Source organism: Hyaena hyaena, unplaced genomic scaffold (genome assembly GCF_003009895.1).
Source record: "Hyaena hyaena isolate Hyena2069 unplaced genomic scaffold, ASM300989v1 scaffold_3, whole genome shotgun sequence".
In the NCBI taxonomy this organism is placed as follows: domain Eukaryota; kingdom Metazoa; phylum Chordata; class Mammalia; order Carnivora; family Hyaenidae; genus Hyaena; species Hyaena hyaena.
The window spans coordinates 8,425,020-8,451,800 of NW_024080635.1; the positions used below are offsets into that span (position 1 = coordinate 8,425,020).

The 26,781-nt window shown below is 48.9% G+C and overlaps 1 protein-coding gene across 1 annotated transcript in view; it reads left to right on the forward strand.

Moving 5' to 3' along the window:
• Positions 1-238: 238 nt before the first annotated feature.
• The window catches only part of IFNLR1 (interferon lambda receptor 1), a 30,072-nt gene continuing 3,529 nt past the window's right edge, over positions 239-26,781 (forward strand). Inside the window, exons 1-7 of the mRNA XM_039230958.1 lie at positions 239-294; positions 5,139-5,301; positions 10,490-10,574; positions 10,819-10,935; positions 14,333-14,456; positions 22,560-22,744; positions 24,858-25,000. Coding sequence (XP_039086889.1) covers positions 239-294; positions 5,139-5,301; positions 10,490-10,574; positions 10,819-10,935; positions 14,333-14,456; positions 22,560-22,744; positions 24,858-25,000 — 873 coding nt within the window. The remainder of the gene's footprint in view (positions 295-5,138; positions 5,302-10,489; positions 10,575-10,818; positions 10,936-14,332; positions 14,457-22,559; positions 22,745-24,857; positions 25,001-26,781) is intronic.

The following is a 26,781-nucleotide window of genomic DNA, read 5'->3' on the forward strand; positions in this document are numbered from 1 at the left end:
CCCTGGTTTTCAAAGTACAGTACTTTTACATAAGTTACACACACACACACACACACACACACACAGAGTAAATAAGGGCAGGGAATTGTCATTCCCATTTGACAGATGAGAAAAACTGAGGCCCAGAGCAATGATGTGATTGACACAAAGATGCACATCAGGGAAGCTGCAGTCCAGGGCCCTGACCATGATGTTGTATACAACTTGACCCCTCCAACTCCCAGAGCTTCCTATGGGCATGTCTGAGAGTTCCACACACACACCTCACCCCAGCCAGCGGATGCAGGAGCTCAGGTAAGGAGGATGTCAAGGAGGTGAGGAGAGATGGTTTTTCTGCCTTGGGAGTGGCTGGGGAAATGGCTTGGTCCAATGCAACAGCTCAGTCTGGATCACTTTTCTTTGGTGTGTGGTGCCCCCTGGTGTTCACTCTTATGAAATGCAGTTGATTATCTACGATAACTTTTTGGGAGTGCTCCCAGGCTTTGAAGATGAAGGAGGTGCCTGGGAGCTCTCTGACCACCCTCTGAGCAGGCTCCCTCCCAGCAGAGGTCATTATCCCTTAAAGACCAGAGTCTGTGTCCAGGTGGGTGGGTGAGGCCCACGCTGCTACTTCCAAAGTTTACCCATCCACACCTCGTGGGAACCCAAATTGGTACAGCTATCCTGAAAGCAGTTATTATATATACATATATGTGTGTGTGTGTGTGTGTGTGTGTGTGTGTGTGTGTATTTATATTTAAAACTCTTGATATAGATATATCAATGTTTTAAATGACATGTTCATTATATAATACTAAATCAAAAAATAGGACAAATGTATATAAAAATACTATCTACGTACACATCAAAGACAGACACAAATGGCAGCAATGAGTCTCTCTGCAGAGTAGAATTATGTTTTATTTTTATTTTTTAAGAATGTTAAAAATTTTCTGAATAGCATGTTTCACTTCTCTAAAGTTTTATAAAGTGGGGGGGCACCTGGGTGGCTCAGGCAGTTGAGCATCCGACTTCAGCTCAGGTCATGATCTCCCAGGTCACGAGCTTGAGCCCTGCGTCGGGCTCTGTGCTGTCAGCTCAGAGCCTGGAGCCTGCTTTGGATTCTGTGTTTCCGTCTCTCTCTGCCCCTCCCTTGCTCATGCTGTCTCTCTCTCTCTCAAAATAAACTGAAAAAATTAATTGAAAAATAAAGTTTTATAAAGGAAAAAATAAATAAATAAAGCCCTTTCCATCTGGTGTCCTGGCCCCGTTGCCTGCTGTGAGCTGGTCGGAATGTCCCCTCCAGAACGCTATTCCGTGACAATGGGCAAGTTGAAGACGTGTCCGCTGGTGGGAACACGTGTGCGTTCCAGTGGGGAGCTTCTGAACACGGTGCCTTAACCAAACATTTCAGAGCCTCGGCAGAGAGGGAGCGGATGGAAAGGGCAGAAGGGATTCCCTGGGGACCAAGAAAGCTTAGCTCTCAGAGAGAGGGATGTAGGGAAGCCAAGAGAAAGTTGATCACCAGGATCCTCAGGCAGAGAGGAATGAGGGCTACAGAGAGATGGTCTACGAATGTGCCCAGGACCAGAGAAGTGACTAGATACACCCAACACCCAAGGTCACACAGCAGAAGGTACAGGGCGTGTGTGGAGTTCAGATCACCTACCTCCAATTCCTGAGTTCTTCCCACACACCAGCAACCTGGAACTTCCAGGAAACTCCCATGGAAATGCAAATTAGCACAACAGTGACAAAACACTATTGGCAACAAATTAAGTTTGATGAGGTCACAGGTTGATCAGGATGTTGGGAGAAGGATCTGCTCATGCATCCTACTGGCAGGAGTTAGATTGGTGTGGCCACGTAGAGAGAAATTGCAGTGCCTGTTACATTTTTAAATGCATCCTATGACCCAGCAGATCCACATCACAATATTATCTACCCCAGAGAAACACCAGCCCGAGTGTAGACTGGTGGTATGCAGAGGTGATCACGGAGGCGTTTCGTCATCTTGAAAAAATTAAAAACCTTCTAAATATCCATCAACTGTAGAAGGATTAAATATGACACATCTGACCAATGGAAGACTTTAAGAAGTGGGGGGGAAAGGTCTCCATGTACCACACTGAAAATGCTCCATGGAATTTGACGACTGAAAACAGCCAGAAGCAAGTGGCAGGAGAGCATGAAACAATGTACATAAAACCACACAGACGGAGGCACAGGCTCATCTATTTTCCAGGGCTCCAGAGGCATGGACTTGATAATAGCAATGCCCTGGGGGTTGGGTGTGACGGGGGGGGGGGGGGGGAGAACATGTGAGAGGAAAGTGATTCCAACTATTGCTTGTGTCATCAAAAATTCACCATTAAAAACAGAGATTTGAGAAAAACCAAAAGTTAGAACGGGAGGGAGGCAGCCCCCCCCTCTGGAGCGCCCGCACGAGAACGGAGACTCCGCTGAGATGCAGAATGGGGGGTGGGGTGGGGAGCAGAGCCTCCCGCGCAGAGGTGCGTGGCTCCCGGGCACAGGTTCCCGCGGCCGCCCCCGCTTTCCCAGAAGCAGCGGGCGGGCCTGCGGGTCCCGGCAGGTGCCCGGCCGTCTCCGCAAGCCCGGCGGTCAGCACACCTGGGAGCCGCTGGGCGCCTGGGGGCCTTCCCAGGCCTGGCAGTTGGAGACGGAGGCAGGTTTGGAAAGAGCCGGGCTACTCTTACGGGAAAGAGAGAAGGGGTTCCCTGCCAGCGCGCCCCGCCCCTCCGCTCCCCAGCCTCTGCGTCCCCGCCCCCTTCCCCCCTCCTCAGTCCACCTCGGGTCTGGGCCCAGAGGGAGCAGCAGGGGCGGCTGAGACTTGAAAGGAAGGAGGGGGCTTGCCCAAGGCGAAGGGCTGTGCCTGGATGGGAAATCAATCAATCCTAGGCTCTTTTCAGGCTCCCATATGCCCCTAGGTTCAAATCCCAGCTCCGCCTGTCTGTGCCCTTAGCGACCCCCCCCTCAATGGAGATATAATTAGCCTACTAAAAAATTCACCCTTTACAAGTGTAGTGTTTGGGGCGCCTGGGTGGCTCAGTCGGTTAGGTGCCAGACTTCGGCTCAGGTCATGATCTCACAGTTCATGAGTTGGAGCCCCGCGTCGGGCTCTGTGCTGACAGCTCAGAGCCTGGAGCCTGCTTCGGATGGATTCTGTGTCTCCCTCTCTCTCTGCCCCTCCCCTGCTCATTCTCATTCTCTCCCTCTCTCAAAAACAAACATTAAAAACCATTTTTAAAGAAGTGTACAATGGTTAATATAGTCACAAAGTCATGCAGCCATCACCACTATCGAATCCCAGAACATTTTCATCACCAGGAAAACAAACCCCATACATACCAACAGTCACTCCCCCATTTTACTCACCCCCCCACAGCCCCCATTCCCTGGCAACCATTACCCTGGGTGGCTGTAGATCTGCCTATCCTGGGCATTTCACATAAACGGGATGATAGACTAGCTGGCCTTGTGTGCCGGCTTCTTTGGCTTCTTTCACTTAGCATAATGCTTTCAAAGTTCACTCATGTGTCAGTCCTTCACTAATTGTTTTGCTAAACAGTACCGCATCGCGTGGATATAGCACTTTTGTTTATCCACTCACTAGCTGACGGACAGTGGGGTTACTACCACTTGGGGGCTATTATTAATAATACTGTTATGAACATTCATGTAGTTTTTGTTTTTGAATGTTTATTTATTTATTTTGAGAGAGAGGGAGAGCCATCCAGCACGGAGAGAAGCAGAGAGAGACAGAGACAGAGACAGAGAGAGAGACAGAAAGAATCCAAAGCAGGCTCTGTGCTGTCAGTGAAGAGCTCGACGCAGGGCTCCATTTCATGAACTGGGAGATCATAATCTCAGCTGAAATCAAGAGTCGGACGCTTAGGGATGCCTGGGTGGCTTAGTCGGTTAAGCGTCCGACTTTCGCTTAGGTCATGATCTCGCGGTTCGTGGGTTCGAGCCCCACGTCGGGCTCTGTGCTGACTGCCAGCTCAGAGCCTAGAGCCTGTTTCAGAGTCTATGACTCCCTCTCTCTCTGACCCTCCCCTGCTCATGCTCTCTCTCTCTCTCTCTCTCTCTCTCTCCTGGAAATAAATAAAACATTAAAAAAAAAAAAAAAAGAGTCGGATGCTTAACCGACTGAGCCACCCAGGCGCCCCTGTTTTTTGTTTTTGAGACAGAGAGAGAGCGCGCATGGGAGAGAGAGCAGAAGGCAGAAGGAGAGAGAGAGTCTTAAGCAGGCCTCCTTGCCCAGCGCAGAGCCTGACGCAGGTCTTCATTTCATGACTTGACCCTGAGATCATGACCTGAGCCAAACTCAAGAGTTGGATGCTTAACCGACTGAGACACCCAGGCGCCCCCTCATAAGTAGTTCTTAAGTGGACATGTTTTCAGTTCTCTTGGGTCTGTACCTAGCAGTGGAATTGCCAGCCCATATGGTCGTTCTCGGTTTCACTGTTTGAGAATCAACCTTTCCTCCAGCACCCTACCCTCTTACATTCCCACCAGCTCCATTTCTTAACCTCCCTGAACCTCAGTTTCTCCTTGGCAAAGCTTCAGTATCGAAATCTTGATACTTACCTTATAGATGAGCTGTAAGAATTGGAAGAGATAAAGTATCAAAAGCAGTTAGCACATAGTAGGTATTCAAAATCTGTAGGATTTAGAGCCTTTTCTTTTGGTTGTCTTCAAAGCTGACTGGGCATCTGCTCTTCATTATCCCCACTTCTTGACCTACTTCTTGAAATTTCCTTGAATTAACTTTACTGTGGAGCACAATGTCTGCTGTCTTCTCTCCCTCTCTTTGTCACACACAAGTACACACAACATTTAATAGGGACCTAACTTCAAGGTAAATAGAAAGGTCATATTTCCCCCACCCCACATCATGCTGTGTTAGAGCTGAAATCAACCCCTACAGTGGTTCTCAACCTGTGGGACCCAGACCAGCAGCACCTGAGAAGTTGTTAAATACCATCACTTGGGGGTTAGGGTTTCAACATCCGAATTTGGGGGATTACAGTACCCTCATCTGTAAACTGGGAAGAGTGCACAACTACTCCTACAGTGGCCACTATTCTGCATTAAAGGCTGAGTGAGGGCTGAATCCCGGGCCTCCTGATTTCCAGGCTGGCGCTCTCATCCCCGGGAACTTGGTGGTCACCCCTACACCACCTGATAGAAGAAGCCGGAGAACTTGACGTCCGGAAGGTCGACATGGAGAGGAGGACTTTGTCTTGTTCTGTGAGGCCCGAAAATGAAGAGCTGGATGATCAGGGAAGTTACAAGGAGGTAGGTCAATTTAAGGAAGACGTCCCTAGCTCAAATTGTTCAGAAACAGCACTGGCAGCTTCAAAGAACCGGGAGGGCTCCTCCACGGAACATTCCAGGCAGCACCTGGACGCCCATCTTTCCAAGATGTTGGAGAGGAGAGACTGCCAGGACAGGAAGTTGGCGTGGGCGATCTCTGAGGTCTCCTCATATGTAACCCGCTGTAGTGTCCACGGGTGGTTTGTCTCGCTGCACCCATTCTTTGGGGAGACACCCTTCCTGTGCCGCTCAGGGCAGAAGGAGCTGTCAATCAAGGTGCTCTGTTCAGACCCTCCCACTCCAGAGGAGGGCCTACTACCCAGACTGGCCAATTAGAGTATCCCATCCTCCCTGACGACGCCGATTGGCTCAGGGAATGGCAGGGGAACAAGCCAGGCCAATCAGAATCTTTCCCTGCTAGAGCTGACCCTTAGCCACACCTTGAATTTTCCCAAACTGGGGAGTTTGCCGAATTCCTTTTTCTCTCCGGGCAGTCTGGGGTTTCTGTTCTTGCCACTGATAAAGTTTTAAGGATACTATATAAAAATAGGCCTTGTTGCCCCTGGGTTGGAGCTTGCTACCCACCCCCACCCTCAGTAGTAAGAAAAATAACACTCCAAATAGTGGGTGCCTGGCATGTTCAGTCAGTAGAGCACCGGGCTCTTGTTCTTGGGTCCTGAGTTCGAGCCCCACGTTAGGGGTGGAGATTACACAAACAACAACAACAACAAAAACACCCCAATAGTTTAAAAATATTTAAAATCTTTAGTCTCTTGGGGGGGGGGGGGGGAATGCCACAAGGGACTCCAGTTCTAACACAGAACAAAACGTTCCAAAATCCATTTTTCTCCACCTCTCCCTTCATATATCTCCTATTTACAGCCTCTGGTCCCTAAACTTGCTCCTTTCTTCTCCAAAAGCCTAAGCCCCAGTTGGCTCTTAACTTTTTCCTCCTCCTCTGCCTTTTCCAGTGTCTATTGGTCCAGTCTTGCTGGGCCCCTTGCTGGCCCAGGCAGGAGAGGGAGAGGCTGGGAATCCTCGTACAGCAATGTGGTTTTATACACGTTATTCTCAGAGTCGGTGGAAGAGGCAGGATTATAAAATTCCACCTGTGAGCGGAGACATGACTGTGAGGTCAAACTTTCAAAAGAGATACTGTGGTCTTTGAAGTATGAGTCAATGTCAAGTTCAGCTTAGTAAATATTTAGCGAGTGGCTTCCGTGTGCCAGCCAAGAACCAGCAGGGAAGCTGGGGTGTTTGGACCATACAGAACTGTGTTTGACTGAGCCCCAGATGGTGACGGTGTGTAGCCCTTATATATCCTGTGCCAGGGCCTGAGGATGTATTCAGGAAGAGAGAGATTCAAGGCACAAATATGATTTCTGTGAAATGGTGATTAAGAAAGAAGGAGACATATATGGGGATTGACAAATCAGTCAGGAAGTGAAGAAAGCGCCCTGAGAACATGACATAGGAGCTGAGACAGGAAGCAGGCACAGGAGCTGGCTAGGAGATAAGGGGGAAGAGAAACCTGGGAAGGGAAAAGCCCAGGAGGTGAGAGAGAGAGAGAGAGAGAGAGAGAGAGACAGACAGACAGACAGACAGGAGGGAGGGGAAGAGAGGGAGAGAAAGAGAGAGAGAGAGAAGAGGGGAGAGAAACCAGTAGGATGCTCCCTGTGGCTGCAGCCTGGAGAACTGAGAAAGGGTCAAAGGCAAGGTGGAGGCCACGTTGTAAACTTTGTGTGTAAGAGATCTTGAGCCTCAGGCCGTGGAACTTACGCCTCATTCGCCACATAGGGCTTTGTTCTGACTACGGAGAAGCTGGGTGATGGCTCTTTGACAGTATAGAAAAACAGGCCTATGTAGGCTCAGAAGAACCAATTGGGTGCATTTCTTCACAACTCCATGTTCAGTGACTCACACTGAAATTGACTGTCATGGAGAGAGTCACACCACAGAAACTGACAGGGGCTACCAAGCAGGGCTTCCTTCCACCCTACCCGCCTCCCCCTCCCCCCCGACCCACTTGTTAAACATTTTCCACCTGACCTCAAAGTTTAGTGCTGTGATCTTTGCAAATCAGGAAGTGATCAAGATCGGGGAACTTTATTTTTGTCTGCCCTTAGCCATCTGGAGGATAAATAGGAGAAGTTGAAACCTACAGGCTTTGAGGAGAGCCAGACCAAGGTTCAAATCCCAGCCCCATCACTAGTTAGATGTGTGACCCTGGGTAAGCAATGTAACCTCTCAGAGTTCCATCTGTTAAAAGGGATACTAATGCCCACCTCGTGGGGTTGTTGTGAGGATTAAACACTATAATATATGTAAACTGCAGAAGCTGCTGCATAACAAGGATTCAAATATATATTAATGGTATTGAATGGCATTTTAGATAGAGAATATATTCATTTTATACCAGAATGGATTTATGAGCAGTATTGGAGATAGTGGAAAGCGACTGAAGCAGCACACGGAGGAGTGGTGTAGACGCTAGGCTGTGGTAACTGGCTGAGATTTTTCTGACCTGCATCCAAGAGGACTTCCTTTAAGGTTTTGAGAGACACAACTAGCCTGACCTTTGTGGTCACAAAACGTTCTTTCGTGTTGATCCAGCAAGGCATCCAGACGCACTATTTCTTACCTTGAGATTACAGGATGGGGGGGAACACGGGGGGAGAACAAGCCTCAGGTACCATTGGGAGCGTCTGGGTGGCTTGGTCAGTTAAGCGTCTGACTCTTGATCTCAGCTCAGGCCTTGATCTCAGGGTTGTGAGTTCAGGCCCCATGCTGGGCTCTGTGCTGGGCATGAAGCCTACTTAAAAACAAAACAAAAAACGGGTGCCAGATTCAGAAGAGCCGAGTGGGTGGAGCAGGTGGCAGATAAAGACCTTTCCCCAGTGTCCTGTCCCCACTGCCAGCCTGCTCCCAGCTCACTGGGATTCTGGGCCTGAAAGAGCTGCAGTTGGTTGAATGAAGACACAATTTCTGACTCTAAAGGAGATTCGAAGATATGTCAGGGGTCTTCCATCTTTCTTGGCTTTGAGGCCCAAACAAGGTCCCTGTAAGCCCCTGTCAGATAGTGCTGATCGAGGGACATCTGGGTGGCTCAGTCAGTTAAGCGTCTGACTCTTCATTTTGGCTCAAGTCATGGTCCCACAGTTTGTGGAATTGAGCCCCATGTCAAACTCAATACTGAGAGCACAGAGCCTGCTTGGGGTTCTCTCTCTCTCTCTCTCTCTCTCTCTCTTCCCCCCCCCATCACCCACTCTCTGTCTCTCAAAATAAATAAATACACTTTTTAAAAATTGGGGCGCCTGGGTGGTTCAGTCGGTTGAGCATCCGGCTTCAGCTCAGGTTTTGATCTCACGGTTCATGGGTTTGGGCCCGCATTGGACTCTGTGCTGACAGCTCAGAGCCTGGAGCCTCATTCAGATTCTGTGTCTCCTTCTCTCTCTGCCCCTCCCCTGTTCGTGCTCTGTCTCTCTCTGTTAGTAGTAAATAAATGTAAAAAAAACTTTTAAAAAATAATAAAAATAAATTAAAAAATTAAAAAATAGTGCTGATTGAGCTGAAATCATAGATGAAAATCTCAGAAGCATCCTGAAATTCCTGATTGTTTTCACCCAGGGCCAAACTCAGGACAACTTTTAGATTCACCAAGTTCTGTGAAAATGCATTCTCTCAACCAAGAACTGCAGGGGTGCAGGTTGAGAGCCGGCAACTGCAACTGGATTCTCTGTGCTCTGTATCTGCTCCTCGTCCACCGGCTTCATCACAGCTGAAGCGGTCCCTCAGCCTGTCACTGACACCCACAGAGTGGGCAAAGCAATCACCCAAAGGCAGTGCAGCCATGGAGTCAGGTCGGGAGCTGAATCCAGAACCTAGCACCCGTATAAGCTCTCTGGGTCTGCAGAATGGCAGTTTCCTCTTCTGTCAAGAGGAGGCAATACCTCCTTGGAAGTCCTGGGAAATAGAAAAAATGAAAAGAGGGGCACCTGAGTGGCTCAGTCCGTTGAGTGTCCGACTTTGGCTCAGGTAATGATCTCACGGTTTGTGGGTTTGAGTCCCGAGTCAGACTCTGTGCTGACAGCTCAGATCCTGGAGCCTGTTAACGATTCTGTGTCTCCTCTCTCTGCCCCTCCCCTGCTCACTCTCTGTCTTACTCTGTCTCTGAAATATAAATAAATGTAAAAATAATTTTTTAAAGAAAAAATGAAAAGAGAAAGAAAAAAATAACATTTAATAAAGGGAGAGCAATGATTACTTTTAGAGTCTTGTTGGAAAAGCAATACATACAAATTATTGAAAAACTGAGAAACTAAACATGAGCAGAAAGAAACTTTAAAAATATATGTATTATATATAATATATATATTTTGTATTGTATTGTATATATATACAATATATAATATTGTATATTATGTTATATAATCTATAATATATAATTATATACATTAAATATAATAATTATATATAATACAATATTATATATAATGTATACTATTATAGATTATATAACATATAATGTATACTATTAAATTATAAATTATGTTATATAATTTATACTATATTATATATAATACATATACATGTAATACACATATAATATATGTATACATTATAATATGTATATAGTATGTAGATATATGTATGTATTATATGTATTTATATCCTCACCACCCAGAAATTAACAACCACGAACATATCGGTGTATATCCTCGATCTGTTTATCCATACCTATGGGCACACATTTTTTTTTTAATGGGACCATGTTTTGCTACTTGCTTTTCTGCTGCTTGAGCACCCGTTGCAAACATCGCCGAGACCTTACATATCCCTAGACAACATCTTTTTTAATGACCGTAGACAATTCTCCGGTGAGGCTGTTTCCACTACGTGGAAGCTATTCCTGTCCGGGTAACTGGTAAACACACCCTAGGCTTTGGTGTCAGAGACGGCAGCTTTCTCCGGAATAAGTCCATTAGCTCTTGAGGCTGCCATCGCCTTGTGAAGAATGAAGAGAATAACAGGACTGACCCACCAGATCCTCGGAGGGATTAAAGAAGATAATGTGTGGGAAGTGCTTGGCTTAGTACCCGGTTTACAGAACACGCTCGGACACCGCCAGTGGTATCTGGGGCTGTGTTGTCAAACTGGCCCTGAACTCCAGGTCCCGTTTGACTTGGTTCCCGTAGTGGAATCCCGAAGTGTGGTCATTGGTAATCAACAGCTCTCCTCCCCTTCCCTCACTTCGGGTATGGAGATGCTGATCCCCCACCCGCACCCCCCAGGATGGGGCAGAACGCGCGGAAACGCAGACCCTGAGCGGGTAGCAGCGGTCTGTGCACGGGGGTGGTGCGGGGAGCCGGCGGGCGGCCCGCTGCGCTCGCGGCTGCGGGGCTGCCCCGGGGAAAGCCCCCGCCGGAGTCCCGGCCGGCAGGGGCGGGGCCCGCCGCTCGGCCGCCCATTGGCTGCCGTCCGCAACCACCTGCCGGGCAGTGGGCCGAGGAGCTGCCGCCGGGACTTGGGCGCGCCGGGCGGGCGGCGCGGGAGCCGGCCTGGCGGGCCTCGGCCGGTGGGTGCCCCTGCTCCTGTGCCTGCTGCAGTCCACTCGAGGTAAGGGCGGGGGGCGGCGGGGCGGGCGGGGGGCGGCGGGGCTCCTGTCCCGCGCGGCGGAGCTTCGGGAAGGAGGGATGCGGCCTCAGCCGGCCGGCAGCCAGCGGAGCGAATGCCAATCGGCCCTGCCCACCCACCCGCCACCCGTTTTCTTCTAAACCGGGGCTTGGAACCCAACAGACCCGAGTCTTTGAAATTCCTTTCCGGGAGGAAACGGATCCAGATTTTTATTTTTATTTTATTTTATTTTATTTTATTTTATTTTATTTTATTTTATTTTATTTTATTCTTTTTGGGTCGGATCCAGATTTTTAATGCCCATTCAGCTCCAGGTGAACAGGAAAAGACAGTGGCAGTTTGAAAAGCAGCCGCACTGATTTCTGGAGTGCTGTTTGTGGTTTCCTGAAAGCACTGTCCTCTGCATTCACAGGACACTAGATCCGAGCTACCAGGGAAAGTCAGACGGTTTCAGAAGGTTCCACCCAGACCTGAGGGGAGGGAGCTCTGGCTTAGTGTGTGTGCTGCTGTTACTCTAAAGCCACTTTCCCACCGCCCCTGAGCTCATAAGGTGGCAAGATGCAAAAGACCCCAGGGTGGGACCCAACCACCAATCAGGAGAAGGTCCTAATATTGCCAACAGTGTTAGACTTCCTCCTCTTAGGCTAACAACTTAAGACCAAGAAGGGCCCTTGGGCATCATCTAATACTAATAATCTAATACTAATACTTCCTTGTGTTGGGCACATTACCCTATTTAAGCGAAACAACCCAACCCTGTTATGAGGTAGGTTCCATTTTCTCCCTTTTCAGATGGGGACGCCGAGGCTCAGAGCAATTAGGGGACTTGCCCAAGAAGGAGAGCATAGGTGAGACACATGGAAGAGAAGACTAAGGCTGAAGCAAGCACAGCCAGCTTTGGCGGTGGGGTGGGCAGCTAGATCAGTACCGCCCATCCACCTGGGTCAGCTCAGGGATGCCCCGGCCCCTGGCACTTCTGCCTCAATGACAGCTGTCACAGCTGGTAAGGGACAGTGTGTCTGTGTGTATGTTGAGGGGTGGGGGTCCTCTGTCCCCCTGTTTCACTGTCAAACTCAATAGTTTTGCTATCTGGACCTAGCTCTACTTTTACCTAAAGAAATATTTAATATGCCCAATACAAACTGTAGTATGCGATGGTTTAGGGTGAAGGTCAGCCAGATCCAGGGTCAGATCCTGGCTCCCACACAAACTGGCTGTGTGGCCCTAGGCATATTACTTACCACCGGTCTGTGAGTCTAGTGGCCCTCCACAGAAGAATGACACCTACCCCATAGGGTGGTTTGTCCTGGGGATTGAATGAGGCATTGTGTACAAAGTGCCAAACCAGCGCCTCCCACACTTTGAAGGCTCAGTAAGTAAGGTAACACCTCTAGCTGCTGTTTCTCCACTGGGGCCAAATTCAGACTTTGGGCCTGTGCTGCCCACAAGATACCTTATGAGCTGATTGCAGATAGACTTTGGCTTCTGCTGGTCACCTGCTAGAAATCTGGGAACAATGATAACATCTGCACCCCAGTGACCCAGTTCCTACCAAAGGTCACAGGATGAGGTAGAATCAGGCACCCACATTTGGGGACCAGGAGCGGGGAGCCATGCTGACAGCCATAAGTACAACCGGCCTGAACCCTGATGCCGTTCTGTAACCTGTATGGATTTCCATCAGGGCCCATGTGACACTTCAGGGCCCTGAATTCTCCCTGGGACCATGAGCTTCTAAAGAGCAGGAATAGAATTGTGTTCCTCTTTGAGACTCCCAACATGGATGTCATCAGCCAACAGTGGTCCATAGATGTGGGAAGAATAAAGCTGAACAGGTCCCATGAAAACCTAGAGGAGGAAGTGTGATCAGGAGCTCAGCATGTGGAGTTGGCTAGGCCTGGATGTGAATTCTGATTCTACAACTTAGCACCTCAGAAGACATCTGTTTCCTCATCTGTAATGTGATGGTCACAGTTAGTACCCACATCCTGGGGACGTGGGGAGGATTGAAAGAAAATGCAACTAACATACTTCACATAGTTAGGGCACAAAACACATTAGCTGCTATCATCATCACCATCATCATCACTACCATCATCACCATCATCATCACTACCATTTCTTAGAGATGTCAGGGAAGACTCCCTGAGGGAAGTGACTTTTGAATCAAGTCTTTAAAGGATTCGATGGTGGGGAAAAAAAAAATAGAAGGTGAACACAGTCAAAGACCCCTGGGTTCAGAGATACCCAAGAGAATCATTGGCTTGAGAAGGACCAGAAACAAGATTGGCTGCAGCCTGGAGCTCGCTAGGGAGTTAGAGGGGAGAGGTCGACAAGATGGCCTCTTATGTACCTCAATAAGGAGCGTGGACATTATTCTAAGGGCAAGGGAAGGACGTAGAACTGGGAAGAGGTGTCATCAGGTGTCTATTTCAGAAGATGAGGGTCAGCCGCGAGGAAGGGGTGCCGAGGAGGGGAAGGAGAAGCCAGTGAGGGGTGGTCAGGGAAAGTGCCACTGATACAGTGATATCTGAGCAGAGATGTGAAGGAAGCAAAGGAGCAAGCCTGCTAGAGATCCAGGGGAGAATAGCCTAGAAAGAGGGAGCAGCTTGTGGAAAGGCCTGGAGGAGGAGCACGCCTGGCATATTCCAGAAACAGCAGAAAAGCCAGCGTGGCTGGAGAGCAGAGAGCATGGGCAGAGCAGTGGGTGCGATTAGATAGGTCTTGCGGAGGAGTATAAAGACTTTGGACTTAACCTTGAATGAAGTGAAAGCCAGTGGAGGGTTGAAAGCAGAAGAACCACAGGATCTGACTTCTGTTTTAACCCTTGCTGCTCTGTGGAGCTTGGAAGCAGTGAGACCAGTTGGGAGGCCTTTGGAATAATACAAATTATCACAATACTCAGCAAATATTTATTATGTATCTACTCTGAGCCAGGGACCGTTGCAGGCAGGCTCTGGGGCCATGGCTAAGAACAGAGCTGAGCCCCTGTTCCTGAGCCCCTCAAGGCTGGTCCCTCCTGGAGTCCAGGAGACCCAGTGGATGGCTCATGTCCAGTGGTGTGCCTCGAAACCCTCATGTGCCGGGGTGGGGCGGGAGCTCCCTGTCATGGCACAGATGAGCCCCTGAGGCTGGGGGGTGGGGTTTGGTGGCAGGGGACTTCAGTACAGCCAGTCAGTGGCAAGGCCGTGATTGGAATCCTGACCCTGGGATCCCAGCCCCCATCATGTCCCCTGTGCTTCGGCGACCCCAGTCGCCTCCTGGTTCTCAAACTCAGCAAGCACCTAACTGCCCAGCATGCCACCCTTCAGCTCCAAATGGCCCATGTCAAGAGTAGCGAGGAGCTCTGGGCTTCAGGACCTCTCTCTCTCTCCCACAGGGAAGCCCCATCTGGCCCCTCCTCAGAACGTGACTCTGCTCTCCCGGAATTTCAGTGTGTACCTGACATGGCTCCCAGGGCCTGGCTACTCCCAGAATGTGACCTACTTTGTGGCCTATCAAAGGTAGAGGCGAGCCTCCAGTCTGGTGTTTGGGGAGACCGAGGAGGTGGGCAGAGGCCGGAGGGGCTGGAGTGGGTCTGCTGCTGGGTGTGGCCAGCCTCCTGGCTCCCTGTGTCCTAGGGGAGATAGCACAGGGCAGGTATCCGTAGAGAACGAGATAAAGGCCTGGTGGTGAGAATGATGTCAACTGGGGCACAGGGCCCAGGTGATGGGCCTGCAGGGGGTGGGGACAGTCTTTGATAAGAGTCAGAACAGGGCCTGAGTAGAGCTACGGGAGTCCAGTGGTAGAATTCTCTAGGGCCTGGAGGAGGAGGTGCTTGGGGTCATGGCAGCTGACTGGGGGGGGGGGGGGGGGGGGGGGGGGGGGCGGACATGTCTTCTGAGATCCCGTGTTAGACATCGCTCGATGACCTCCCTTCCCCCTTTGATACTTGTCCTACCCAACGAGCAGTCCAGGCAGCCACTGTGAAGCCAGAGGAATGTGAAAGTGGAAGCAGATTTACCATCTTTGCACATAGATGGGAATCACTTGAGGCTCTTTCCTAGGTGGGTAGGAAGATAAAGGCAGATAGTCAGGAGAACTCCTCTAGGCTCAGGGAGGAGGAGGAAGCAGGAAGGGGAGGGAAGTGCTGTGGACGCAGGACCCACCTGCGCCAGGCTGAGCGCTAAGGTCTTGCACGAATAGTTCACTTCTTGCTCCCCAGATCACCAGGCAAGCACTGCATTGCCCCCCATTTTAAAGGCAAGGAAGCTGAGCTCAGAGAGGCACCATGATTTGCCCAAGGAAGCCAAGGATGGAGCCAGGAAAAAAAAAAGCCAAGTCTGTCTGACCCCGAAGCTTGTGTGCTTCCTGTTCTGTCATGGACCCTCCTTCTGTAGCATCCAGACATGATGCTACATCGCTACATCCAGGCAGTGATGGGGGCCTGCCTCGGAAAAGGGCACATGGGCCAGCGAGCTTTCAAAAGAAAGAACTGTACAGGGGCGCCTGGGTGGCTCAGTCAGTTAAGCATTCGACTCCTGGTTTCAGCTCAGGTCATGAGTTTGGCTCAGGTTTGTGAGTTCGAGCCCCACATTGGGCTCCAAGCTGGCAGCGCAGAGACTGCTTTCGATCCTCTCTCTCCCCCTCTCTCCGCCTCTCCCCTGCTCATGTGCTCTCTCTCTCTCTCAAAATAAGTAAATAAACTTAAAAAAGAAAAGAACTGTATGGAAATGTATCGGGAGGCAGAAAACACGTAACAGGTGCTGTGTGCTTGCTACGTGTCAGGCACTACGTCTGCACATGAAATGTTGTTATTCACACGCAGCCCTGGGAGGAGAGAGCAGCCACGCCCCTCTGCACAAGTGTTTTCCGCCAAAAGTCACATAGCTGGGAATAGTGGAGCCAGTATAAACTGATCAGAGTTGAAAGTCCATCCTCTGGACTTTATGATGTTTTCCTTCCCTTTTACACTTTTTAAACACCTGTGAGGATTCTAAAATGATGATATTTTAATTGTATTATTTTTTTCATTTATCAGTTGGATTTATTTCACAAAGAGATGCTTCCTCTCCTATAGTATTTGATATTCAGTGGTACTATTCAGGTTGGCAAGACAGGACAAATGCTTCATTTTTTTTTTCTCGAGTTTTCAAGATCATGAATTAGTTCCCTGTCATCTCCCTAAGATGATCAATTTAATTATCATTATGAACTCGAGTACATAAATATAATACTTGATGGTTTCAATCCATTGTAACTTGTCTACTCGTTAAAGCTTGAATTGTCCCCTCTCTGGCCAGCCAAAATCTTTTCACATTGGCTCCTGAGTCCTTTTTTTAATAAATTCTTTTAATGTTTATTTATTTATTTATTTTAGTAGTTTATTGTCAAGTTGGTTTCCATATAACACCCAGTGCTCATCCCCACAAGTGCCCTCCCCCATGCCCATCACCCCTTTCCCGTCCCCCACCCCCATCAGTCCTCAGTTTGTTCTCAGCATTCAAGAGTCTCTCATGGTTTGCTTCCCTCCCTCTCCTCTACTATTTTTCCCCTTCTTCTCCCCCATGGTCCTCTGTTAAGTTCCTCCTAATCCTCCTATACGTGCAAACATATGGTAACTGTCCTTTTCTGCCTGACTTATTTCGCTCAGCATAACACCCTCTAGTTCCATCCATGTTGCTACACATGGCCAGATTTTGTTCTTTCTCACTGCCATGTAGTATTCCATTGTATAGACAAACCACATCTTCTTGATCCATTCATCAGTTGATGGACACTTAGGCTCTTTCCATGATTTGGCTATTGTTGAGAGTGCTGCTATGAACATTGGGGTACATGTGCCCCTATGTATCAGCACTACTGTATCCCTTGGGTAAATTCCTAGCAGTGCTATTGCTGGGTCATAGGGGAGTTCCATTGTTAATTTTTTGAGGAATCTCCACACTGTTTTCCAGAGGGGCTGCACCAGTTTACTTTCCCACCAACAGTGTAGGAGGGTGCCTGTTTCTCCACATCCTCGTCATCATCTATATATATAATCTCCTGATTTGTTCATTTTAGCCACTCTGATCGGCATGAGGTGGTATCTCAGTGTGGTTTTGATTTGTATTTCCCTGATGATGAGGGACACTGAGCATCGTTTCGTGTGTCTGTTGGCCATCTGGATGTCCTCTTTGGAGAAGTGTCTGTTCATGTCTTCTGCCCATTTCTTCATTGGATTATTTATTTTTCGGGTGTGGAGTTTGGTGAGTTCCTTATAGATTTTGGATACTAGCCCTTTATCTGATATGTCATTTGCAACTATCTTTTCCCATTCCATCAGTTGCCTATTAGTTTTATTGATTGTTTCCTTTGCAGTGCAGAAACTTTTAATCTTGATGAATCCCAATAGTTCATTTTTGCTCTTGATTCCCTTGCCTTTGGGGATGTGTCAAGTAAAAAATTGCTGCAGTTGAGGTCAAGGAGGTTGTTTTCTGCTTTCTCTTCTAGGATTTTGATGGTTTCCTGTCTCATATTCAGGTCCATTATCCATTTTGAGTTTATTTTTGTGTATGGTGTGAGAAAATGATCTAGTGTCATTCTTCTGCATGTTGCTGTCCAGTTCTCCCAGCACCATCTGTTAAAGAGGCTGTCTTTTTTCCATTGGATACTCTTTCCTGCTTTGTCAAAGATTAATTATTTGGCCGTACATTTGTGGGTCCAATTCTGAGTTCTCTATTCTATTCCATTGGTCTATGTGTCTGTTTTTGTGCCATCATGTTTATTTATTTTTGAGTGAGAGCCAGAGCACAGGTTGGGGAGGGTCAGAGAGAGGGAGACACAAAATCTAAAGCAGGGTCCAGGCTCTGAGATCATGACCTGAGCCAAAGTCAGACGCTCAACCGACTGAGCCACCCAGGTGTCCTAGCTCCTGAGTCCTTTTAATTTGACTCTAGTAGTTTTGATTTCTTTCTTGCTGTTATAATAAGATGTCCCAAGCCCATTTGCACAATTCTGGACCTAAAACCGGAATCAGCCGTTTGTCCATTTGGTAGAAAATGGTTTTAAAGGACACAATTGTATGCCAACTATGCTGATCACTACTTAGTTATTGCTTTAGATCTTCTCAGTGAGGGTGAGATGGGTAGAGAGATAGATAACTATAATTCCACCTGTTCCTGGCTTCTGCTGACTTGGCTGACATGACAATGAGTCCCATCCATGATCTCCTTATGAAATGATTTTTCAGCCACACCCGTGGTATTCCTTCTAAAACATACTTTCTAACTTTTTGCCATATGTCTAGGCTGAGAATTTTCTAGTTCTGGTTCCTTTTTGCGTAACATTCCTTTCTATGTACCTGTCTCCTCTCCCCTTTTACCATAAGCAGTAAGGAGAAATCAGGTCAGTTAGGTCATATCTTCAACACTTTGCTTAGGAATCTCCTCAGCTGGGGCGCCTGGCTGTCTCAGTCAGTTGAGCGTCAGACTCTTGATTTCTGCTCAGGTCATGATCCCAGGGCTGTGGGATCAAACCCCGCTTTGGGCTCTGCACTGAGCGTGGATCCTACTTAAGATTCTCTCTCTCCCTCCTTCCCTCTCCCTCCCTCTACCCCTTTCTTGCTCCTGCTCTCTCTGAAAAGAAAGGAAGGAAGGAAGGAAGAAAGGAAGGAAGGAAGGAAGGAAGGAAGGAAGGAAGGAAGGAAGAAAGAAAGAAAGAAAGAAAGAAAGAAAGAAAGAAAGAAAGAAAGAAAGAAAGAAAGAAAAGAAAGAAAAGCTCTCCTCAGCTAAATATCTAACTTCATCACTTTTAACTCCTATTTCCCACAAAACACCAAAACACAATTCAGCCAAGTCTTTGCCACTCTATGACAAGGATTGCCTTTCCCCTCGTTTCCGGTAGACCTTCCTCCTTCGCACCCGAGCTCTCCCCAGGACCACCTTTGGCTCCATAGTCCTACCCATGGTCTCTTTAAGGCACTCCAGGCATTTTCTAGCACACAGCTGAAAACCCTTCCCTCCTCTACCCAATCCCCAGGGGCGAATCCACTTCCACATTTTTAGCTGTTTCTTACATTAGCAGCTGATTTCTGGTACCACAATCTGTGTTAGTCTGCTAGGGCTACCATGACAAAATGCCACAGCCTGGGTGGCTTAAACAACGGAGATTTATTTTCTCTCAGTTCTGGAGGCTGGAAGTCCAAGGTCAAGGTGTCAGCAGGTTTACTTTCTCCTGAAGTGTCTCTCCTTGGCCGTGGAAAATGGTCACCTTTTCTCTAATGCCTGGTAGCCTTTTCTCTTCTTTAAAGAACATAAGTCGGGGGCGCCTGGGTGGCTCAGTCAGTTAAGCGTCTGACTTCAGGTCATGATCTCATGGTTTGTGGGTTCGAGCCCCGTGTCGGGCTCTGTGCTGACAGCTAGCTCAGAGCCTGGAGCCTGCTTCAGATTCTATGTCTCCCTCTCTCTCTGTCCCTCCCCCACTCACACTCTGTCTCTTAAAACTAAATAAACATTAAAAATTTTTTTTAAAAAAGCTGTATGTCCTTTTGGTTTAGGGTCCCACCCATATGACTGCATTCAATCCTAATTACCTTTTTAAAGGTCCCATCTCCAAGGGCCTACACAGTCATAGGCGGTTAGGGCTTAAGCATTTGAATTTGGGGGAATGCAGTTTAGTCCATAATATCTAAAAACAGAATCTCATCAAATTTAAGACTTCTACTCTTAAAAAAAAAAAAAAAAAACTTGAAGAAAATGAAAAAAAGCCAGCCACTGAGAAAAAAAAAAAATATTTACAATATGTACACTGGAAAAGGACTAGTATCCAAAATAGATAAAGAACTCCTGCATCTCAGCAATAAGACAAAACACCTGAAAAGACTGGAATAGGCACTTCACAAAAGAAGGTACACAAGTGGCCAATAAGCATAGGAAAAGATGTTCAACAACCCTACTCATTAGGGAAAAAGGCAAATTAAAGCTACAATGGAATGCAACCACACACCAACTAGAATGGCTAAAATTAAAGGGACTGACAATATTAAGTGTCGACAAGCATGTGAAGAAACCAGAACTCTCCTACATTGTTGGTGGGAACGTACAGTCACTTTGGAAATCGGCTTCACAGTTCCTTGTCAAGTTTCCCCTACCATTACCAAATCTCCCAGATTCTACTCCTAAAGCTTTATTTAAAGAGAAATGAAAGCATGTCCATACAAACACTTGTACATGAACATTCGTGGCAGTTTCATTTGTAATAGCTCCGTTACAGATTGAATCGTATGACTGCATAATCATACCCTGAAGCCCTAACCCCTCGCATGATTATATGTAGAGATAGGGCCTTTCAAGAGGTAATTAAGATCTGGGGCGCCTGGGTGGCTTAGTCGGTTAAGCGTTCGACTTTCGCTTAGGTCATGATCTCGCGGTTTGTGGGTTCGAGCCCCGCGTCGGGCTCTGTGCTGACTGCCAGCTCAGAGCCTGGAGCCTGTTTCACAGTCTGTGTCTCCCTCTCTCTCTGACCCTCCCCTGCTCACGCTGTCTCTCTCTCTCTCCTAGAAATAAAAAAAAAAAAAAGGTAATTAAGATCTATATGGTCATAAAAGTGGGGCCCTAAAGCCAATGGGATTATGTATTAATATTTTGGTTAATACTGTGCTGATGATTCACGTGTGGCTCAACCAATTTTTCAGTCCCATATACATTTATTAGGCCAACTTTGATAATAATGTTGTTCTTTTTTGGTGTTTTACATATTTACTAATTATTTTTACTTGTTCAATCTTTGATTACTGAGTGAGGTATATTAAACATTCCTTATTATAATTGTGGATTTTCTGTTTCTTCTTATACTTCTGTCTATTTTTGCTGTATAAAGTGTGTATCTATTTAGCAGGCACATATAAGGGAGAATTTTTTTAATGTTCATTTATTTATTTTGAGAGAGAGCGACAAAGCTTAAGTGGGCGAGGGGAAGAGAGAGAATCATAAGCAGGCTCCATGCTCAGTGTGGAGCCAGATGTGGGGCTCAATCCCATGACCCGTGAGATCATGACTCGAGCCCAAGTCAAGAGTCAGATGTTCAACACACTGAGCCACCCAGGGGCCCCAGGGAGATTCTTTTTTGTATCATCCTGGTAAATGGAATAATTTTTTATTATGTGATGATTCTTTTCACCTTTAGTATTTCTTTCAACTTTGAAGTTTATATTTTGTCTCATATTAATATAGGAGTGCCTGGGTGACTCAGTCAGTGAAGCGTCTGACTCTTGATTTCGGCTCAGGTCATGATCTCACGGGTCATGGGATTGAGCCCCATGTCAGGCTCTGTGCTGACAGCTCAGAGCCTGGAGCCTGCTTCAAATTCTGTGTCTCCCTCCCTCTCTGCCCTAACCCCGCTCGCACTTTGTCTCTCTCTCAAAAATAAATACACATTAAAAAATTGAATAACTAGACCAGGTTTTATTGTTAATGTTTGTATTCTATAGCTCCACCAAGAAACAAAACAGAGGAGTTCATTCCAAAACTCTGTCCCCTTTGCCTGCCCCCATCTAGCTTCCTCCACTTACCAGTCGTTCAGTCCCCAAACCTAGAGCCTCCTTGGTCTCTCTCTCCTTCAAGTTCCACATCCAATCCGTGAGCAAGTCCTATTGGCTTTACCTCCAAAATATAACCCCAATCCAGCCCATTCCTGCCACCCTCACCTCTGTTCTCTCTTAGACCCCTGCTGTGGCCCCCTGGCTTCTGTATCAGAGCAGGCCCTGCCCTTCAAGAACAGAAATTAGGTCACCTCAGCCCCCCCTATTCAGAACTTTCCAGTGGCTTCCTAGCACACTTGAAATAAAATCCAATCCCCACACCTTTCCCTTCCTTGTCCACTGGCCTTCAGCCACGCTGGCCTCCCTGCTTTCTTCAGGACAGGTCAAGCTCCTTCCCAGAACAGGGCTTTTGCTTTTTCTCTTCCTTCCCCCAGGCCTCCGCCTGGCCCCCTTGCCATTGGGTGAAGGTGCTCTTGGGAGCCTCAATATTACCTTCCTGACCTTTCCTGAGCCACCTGTGGAAAGTAGTACCCCCCCCACCCCACCCCCGCGCTCCCCGCCTCCACCATGCCATTCCCCCTTATCACGGCACTTACCTGCTCCGGGATTTACCTCGGTGATGTGATGATGGTCTCTCACCCCCTCCCCGTCCCGGGGCCTGTCGGGCACTGCTAGTTCCCCAAGAACAATGCCCCGTGTGCAGGCCCCTTCTTGGGCCGCAGGTGTTCTCAGAGCTGCGGGCCCCGCTGGCTGACGGCCACACGGCGTCCAGCGCGCTGCCTGGCACACAGCAGGCGGTCTGCAAGGCCTGAGGGCAGCGGCCGCTGGCGCTCACGAGGGCAGCCACCGCGCAGCCCTGGCGAGGCCGGAGGAGGAGGCTGGCCCGCCGGGCCCCGGAGCCGGTGAGAGGGCCGCAGCCAGGTGTTCTCCCCAGAGCCCGAGCCCTAACCGGACTGTCGTCGTTCTGTCCCAGCCCGTGGCTGCCTGGTCGGGCACGCGGACGGGTGGACGATCGGGCGGATAAAGGGCCGAGGGAGCCCGTGTTCTGCCAGCTCCCTCGCCCCAGAGGCCGAGTCTGCGGCCCACGCTCTCCTGTCTCCTCCCTCAGCGCCCCGACCCCCAGGCGGTGGCGAAAAGTGAAGAAGTGTGCAGGCACCAAGGAGCTGGCGTGTCCTCTGATGTGCCTGGAGAACCAGGACCTATACAACAAGTTCAAGGGGCGCGTGTGGGCGGCCTCGCCCGGCGCCAGGTCCCCGCCGGCGGAGTCCCAGTACCTGGACTACCTGTTTGACGGTAAGTCTGGGCTGAGGGACCGGGGGAGGCCCCCGTCCGGGAACGTGGCTCGGCCGAGCCGCTGTCCGGGCCACTGTCTCCCCCGCCCCAGAGCAGGGAGCGTGGCGGGGCGTTAGGGGAACCTGCCAGGGTGCACTTACTCCTATTTTTTAGGTTCAAATTCTCTTTAAGAAACAATTTTTTAAAATCCCAGTTGCAAAAGTAACCCCTGCTCAGTGTCGAATCTGGGGGAAGAGGGGTGGGGAAGAAGATGAAAATAGAGAGGAAAGCACCCTCCACGCCTACCACGTTCAGAAGTCACCAGTGTTGGGGTGCCTGGGGGGCTCAGCCGGCGAAGTGTCCAACTTCGGCTCGGGTCATAAAATCATGTAGTTCGTGGGTTCGAGCCCCGCGTCGGGCTCTGTGCCGACAGCTCAGAGCCTGGAGCCTGCTTGGGATCCTGTGTCTCCCTCTCTCTCTCTCTGCCCACTCATGCTCTGTCTCCCAAAAATAAATAAGTAATTGTTTAAAAAAAAAATAACCGAACACTGGGCAAGGAGAGCACTTTTCTCTTCTGAGTATGTTTTATTTCAAATACTAATGACAAACCTGTGGGATTCATTCTCATTGGCCCATTAAAAAAAAAAGCAGCCAATTAAGTAAGAATCACAAAAGTTAAGGAATTACCAGGATACACAGCGTATAGGGGGTGGAGATGGAATGCGAATCTGGGTCTTTCTCACCTTGGACACGGTATTCGCACAGACCAAGAGTGAGGTGGAGTGGTAAGAAGGAGGGAATAAATACTCGGACAATATCCTCACAGAGCTGGGATTGGTAACTTGCTGTCCAGTCTTCTCAAAATATTTGAGAGCAAAGGAAGGCTCAGATAGAGAGGAGGAAGGGCTTGAATGAAGGGCGGCAGGGAGGGAGAGGAGAGAGGAAGAGCTGACTCGGGTAGAAGCCGGCTGGGTGGATGGATGGAAAGGGGAGAAGGATGGGTGGGTAAGGAGAAAGGAAGCATGGAGGGGGTGCAGAGGACACGGGGCAGGTGGGGAAGGAAGAAGGCCACATGGGAAGACACGCTGACCGGGAAGAGGAAGCACGTGTGGATGGGGGAGGTGGAGGACAGGCAGGAAGGGCAGGCGGATGGGTCAGTGGCTAGACAGCCGCTCGATAGAAGGCCGGCCGGCTGCCTCGGAAGGGACGGAAGGGCGTGAGGAAAGGAGAGGCAAGAGAGGAAGCGGGGGGGGGGGGGGGGGGGGGGGTGGAGACAGCCAAGAAGGAAAGATGTATGGAAAGTGAGGAAGAATGGGTGGATGGGAGGAAAGCAGGTGGCTGGCGAGACTAAAGGCAGGAAGACAGTATAAAGGGGCAGGAAGAAAGGATGGTGGGAAGGCGAGCCGGCAGACAGGCCAGCAGAGCAAAGGATGAACTAACGGATGCATGGCCAGGAATAAGAGATGAGAAGGAAAGATGCAGCGAGGAGGTTACCTTTTTAAGTATTATTAATTTTGATGTGGCCTCCCCCTCCCTAAAGTCCTCCTGACCCTCCCCCAGCGCACCCCACGCCGGAATGAGCCTCCCTGCCTTTTCCTGCCCTCGGCCGTGGCCCTGGTCATTTTCTCGCGTATTTCATTTCCCCTCAATTTCCTCCAGCTCCTGGAGGTCAAGATCTCCGTTCCCGCCAGCTCCCTGCCCAGGGCTTGATAGGCAATCGGTGTCCCCGCTGGACTCTGCCCCACAGAACAGAGATAATGCGTGAGTGTTGTTTGCAGCTGCTCTGAGGTGGGGTCACCAAGTGGGCAGAAGTCTGACAGCCCAGTGGTACATGAAGGGCGCCCAGGTGCCAGGCACAGCGTGAGGAAAGGCAGGTTAGCCGTGAGCGTGGCCTGTTCATTTCACCTCTCTGAGCCTCAGTTTGCCCTTCTCTAAGATGGGAATACGTCCTATCCCAAGGTCACAGCAAGGCTCCAGTAAAATGGCTTGAAGGCCCTTGACACCAACACTAGAGCCTTTTTCCCTCTCCAGGAGGGCTCTCTGGGCTGGCGGCGGGGCGCAGGGGGCGCGGGGGAGCAGGCCTGCCTGGACGCGGGGACGCGGGTGCTGACGGGTCCTGTTCTGTTTCTGCCAGTGGAGCCGGCCCCACCCGTCCTGGTCATCACCCGGACAGAGGAGGTCCTGAGAATCAGCGCCACGTACCAGCTGCCGCACTGCATGCCGCCACCGGATCTGAAGTACGAGGTGGATTTCTGGAAGGAGGGAAGCAGGAACAAGGTATGGAGCCTCTTTCCTGCCCCCTGGCTGGACCGCTTCCCTCCCCTACCGCCCCACCAAACCCCAGTGCCTTGCATCCTCCCTCCTGCTTTCTGCGCACCTCCTCCAAGAAGCCTTCCCCTCATACCTCCACTCCTGGCAGTCACTACCTGACTCTGTGCAGCATGCTTGGCTTGTAGCCCACCCCTGTGCCCTTTTCCGCCTGAAGCCAAGTGCAGGGCATCCTGCCCCTGCCCATTATAAGTGGTAACAGCATAGTTTTTCTACCCTATATATATATACGTATATATATATAGGGTAGAAAAATTTATATACCTTATAAAAATTTATATACCCTATAAAATACATATATTTATAATTATGAAGTCCTTTTTTCCCAATGATATCTGATTGAAACATGATAGGCTCTAAGAGATCTGCTTGCCAAGCCATTGGATCTCCATTACCAAAAACTCAGAAAGTACAGATACGTTCTAGGAAGAAAACTACAAGTACCCAGAGACCACCTCAAACACCCGGCTTCAGACTTGTTTCTCGTATATGCACGTGTGCCTGTCTGCACATGTTTGTTGGTGGCAGAGGTTGGCAAGCTTTTTCTGTAAAGAGCCAGAGAGCAGATGTTTCTTGACTTTGGGAGTCACGCGGTCTGTCACAGCTAGTCAACTCTGCGTCCACTGCACAGAGGGAGCCATGAACACTAGGTCAGTAAAGGGGCACAGCTGGGTTCCAGGAGAAAGCTGTGTACGAGAAAAGGTAGCAGGTCACATTTGACCCATGTGGTTTACTGTCCGCTGTTTTTATTCTTTCTTTCTTTCGCTGAACCAGCATTCACACTCCTGACCCCCTGCATATGTACGCTGGGTCCCGGGGACATGGATCGTCTTCCAGTGTGGGCCCTGCCTTTAAGAACATATCAAACATTGTAGGGGCACCTGAGTGGCTCAGTCGGTTAAGTGTCCCACTTCAGCCCAGGTCATGATCTCGCCGTTCATGAGTTTGAGCCCCATGTCAGGCTTTGTGCTGACAGCTCAGAGCCTGGAGCCTGCTTCGGATTCTGTGTCTCCCTCTCTCTCTGTTCCTTCCCTGCTCACACTTTACCTCTCTCTCAAAACTAAATAAATCTAAAAGAATTTTTATCAAGACCATCTCAAACATTCTAGACCAGCACTGTCCAATAGATGTATAAAGTGAATGAGCACCTGGGTGGCTCAGTTGTTAAGCGTCCAACTTCAGCTCAGGTCATGATCTCATGATTCATGAGTTCAAGTCCCACATTGGGTGAGCACAAGCCCTGCTTTGGGTAAGCCCCACTTCTCTCTCTCTCTCTCTCTCTGCCCATTGCTCACTTGTGTCTTCTCTCTCTCTCTCTCAAAAATATATATAAATAAATAAATATTTTAAAGATTAAAAAAACGAATATAATGTGAGCCACAGGTGTCATTTTAAATGTTCCTCATTAAATTAAGAAAACCAAGTTAATTTAATTTTAATAATTTATTTCATCCCATAAAATGTTATCATTTCAACATGTAAATAACATAAAAACTGTTGGCATGTCTTACATTCTTTTTGCACCCCTAGTCTTTGAATTTTTTTTAATGTTTATTTATTTTTGAGAGAGAGAGTTGTAGTATGAGCAGGGGAGGGGCAGAGAGAGATGGAGACACACAACCTGTCTCCGAGCTGTCAGCTCAGAGCCCGATGCGTGGGGCTCGAACTCACGAACTGCAAGATTGTGACCCAAGCCAAAGTCAGACACTCAACTGACTGAGTCACCCGGG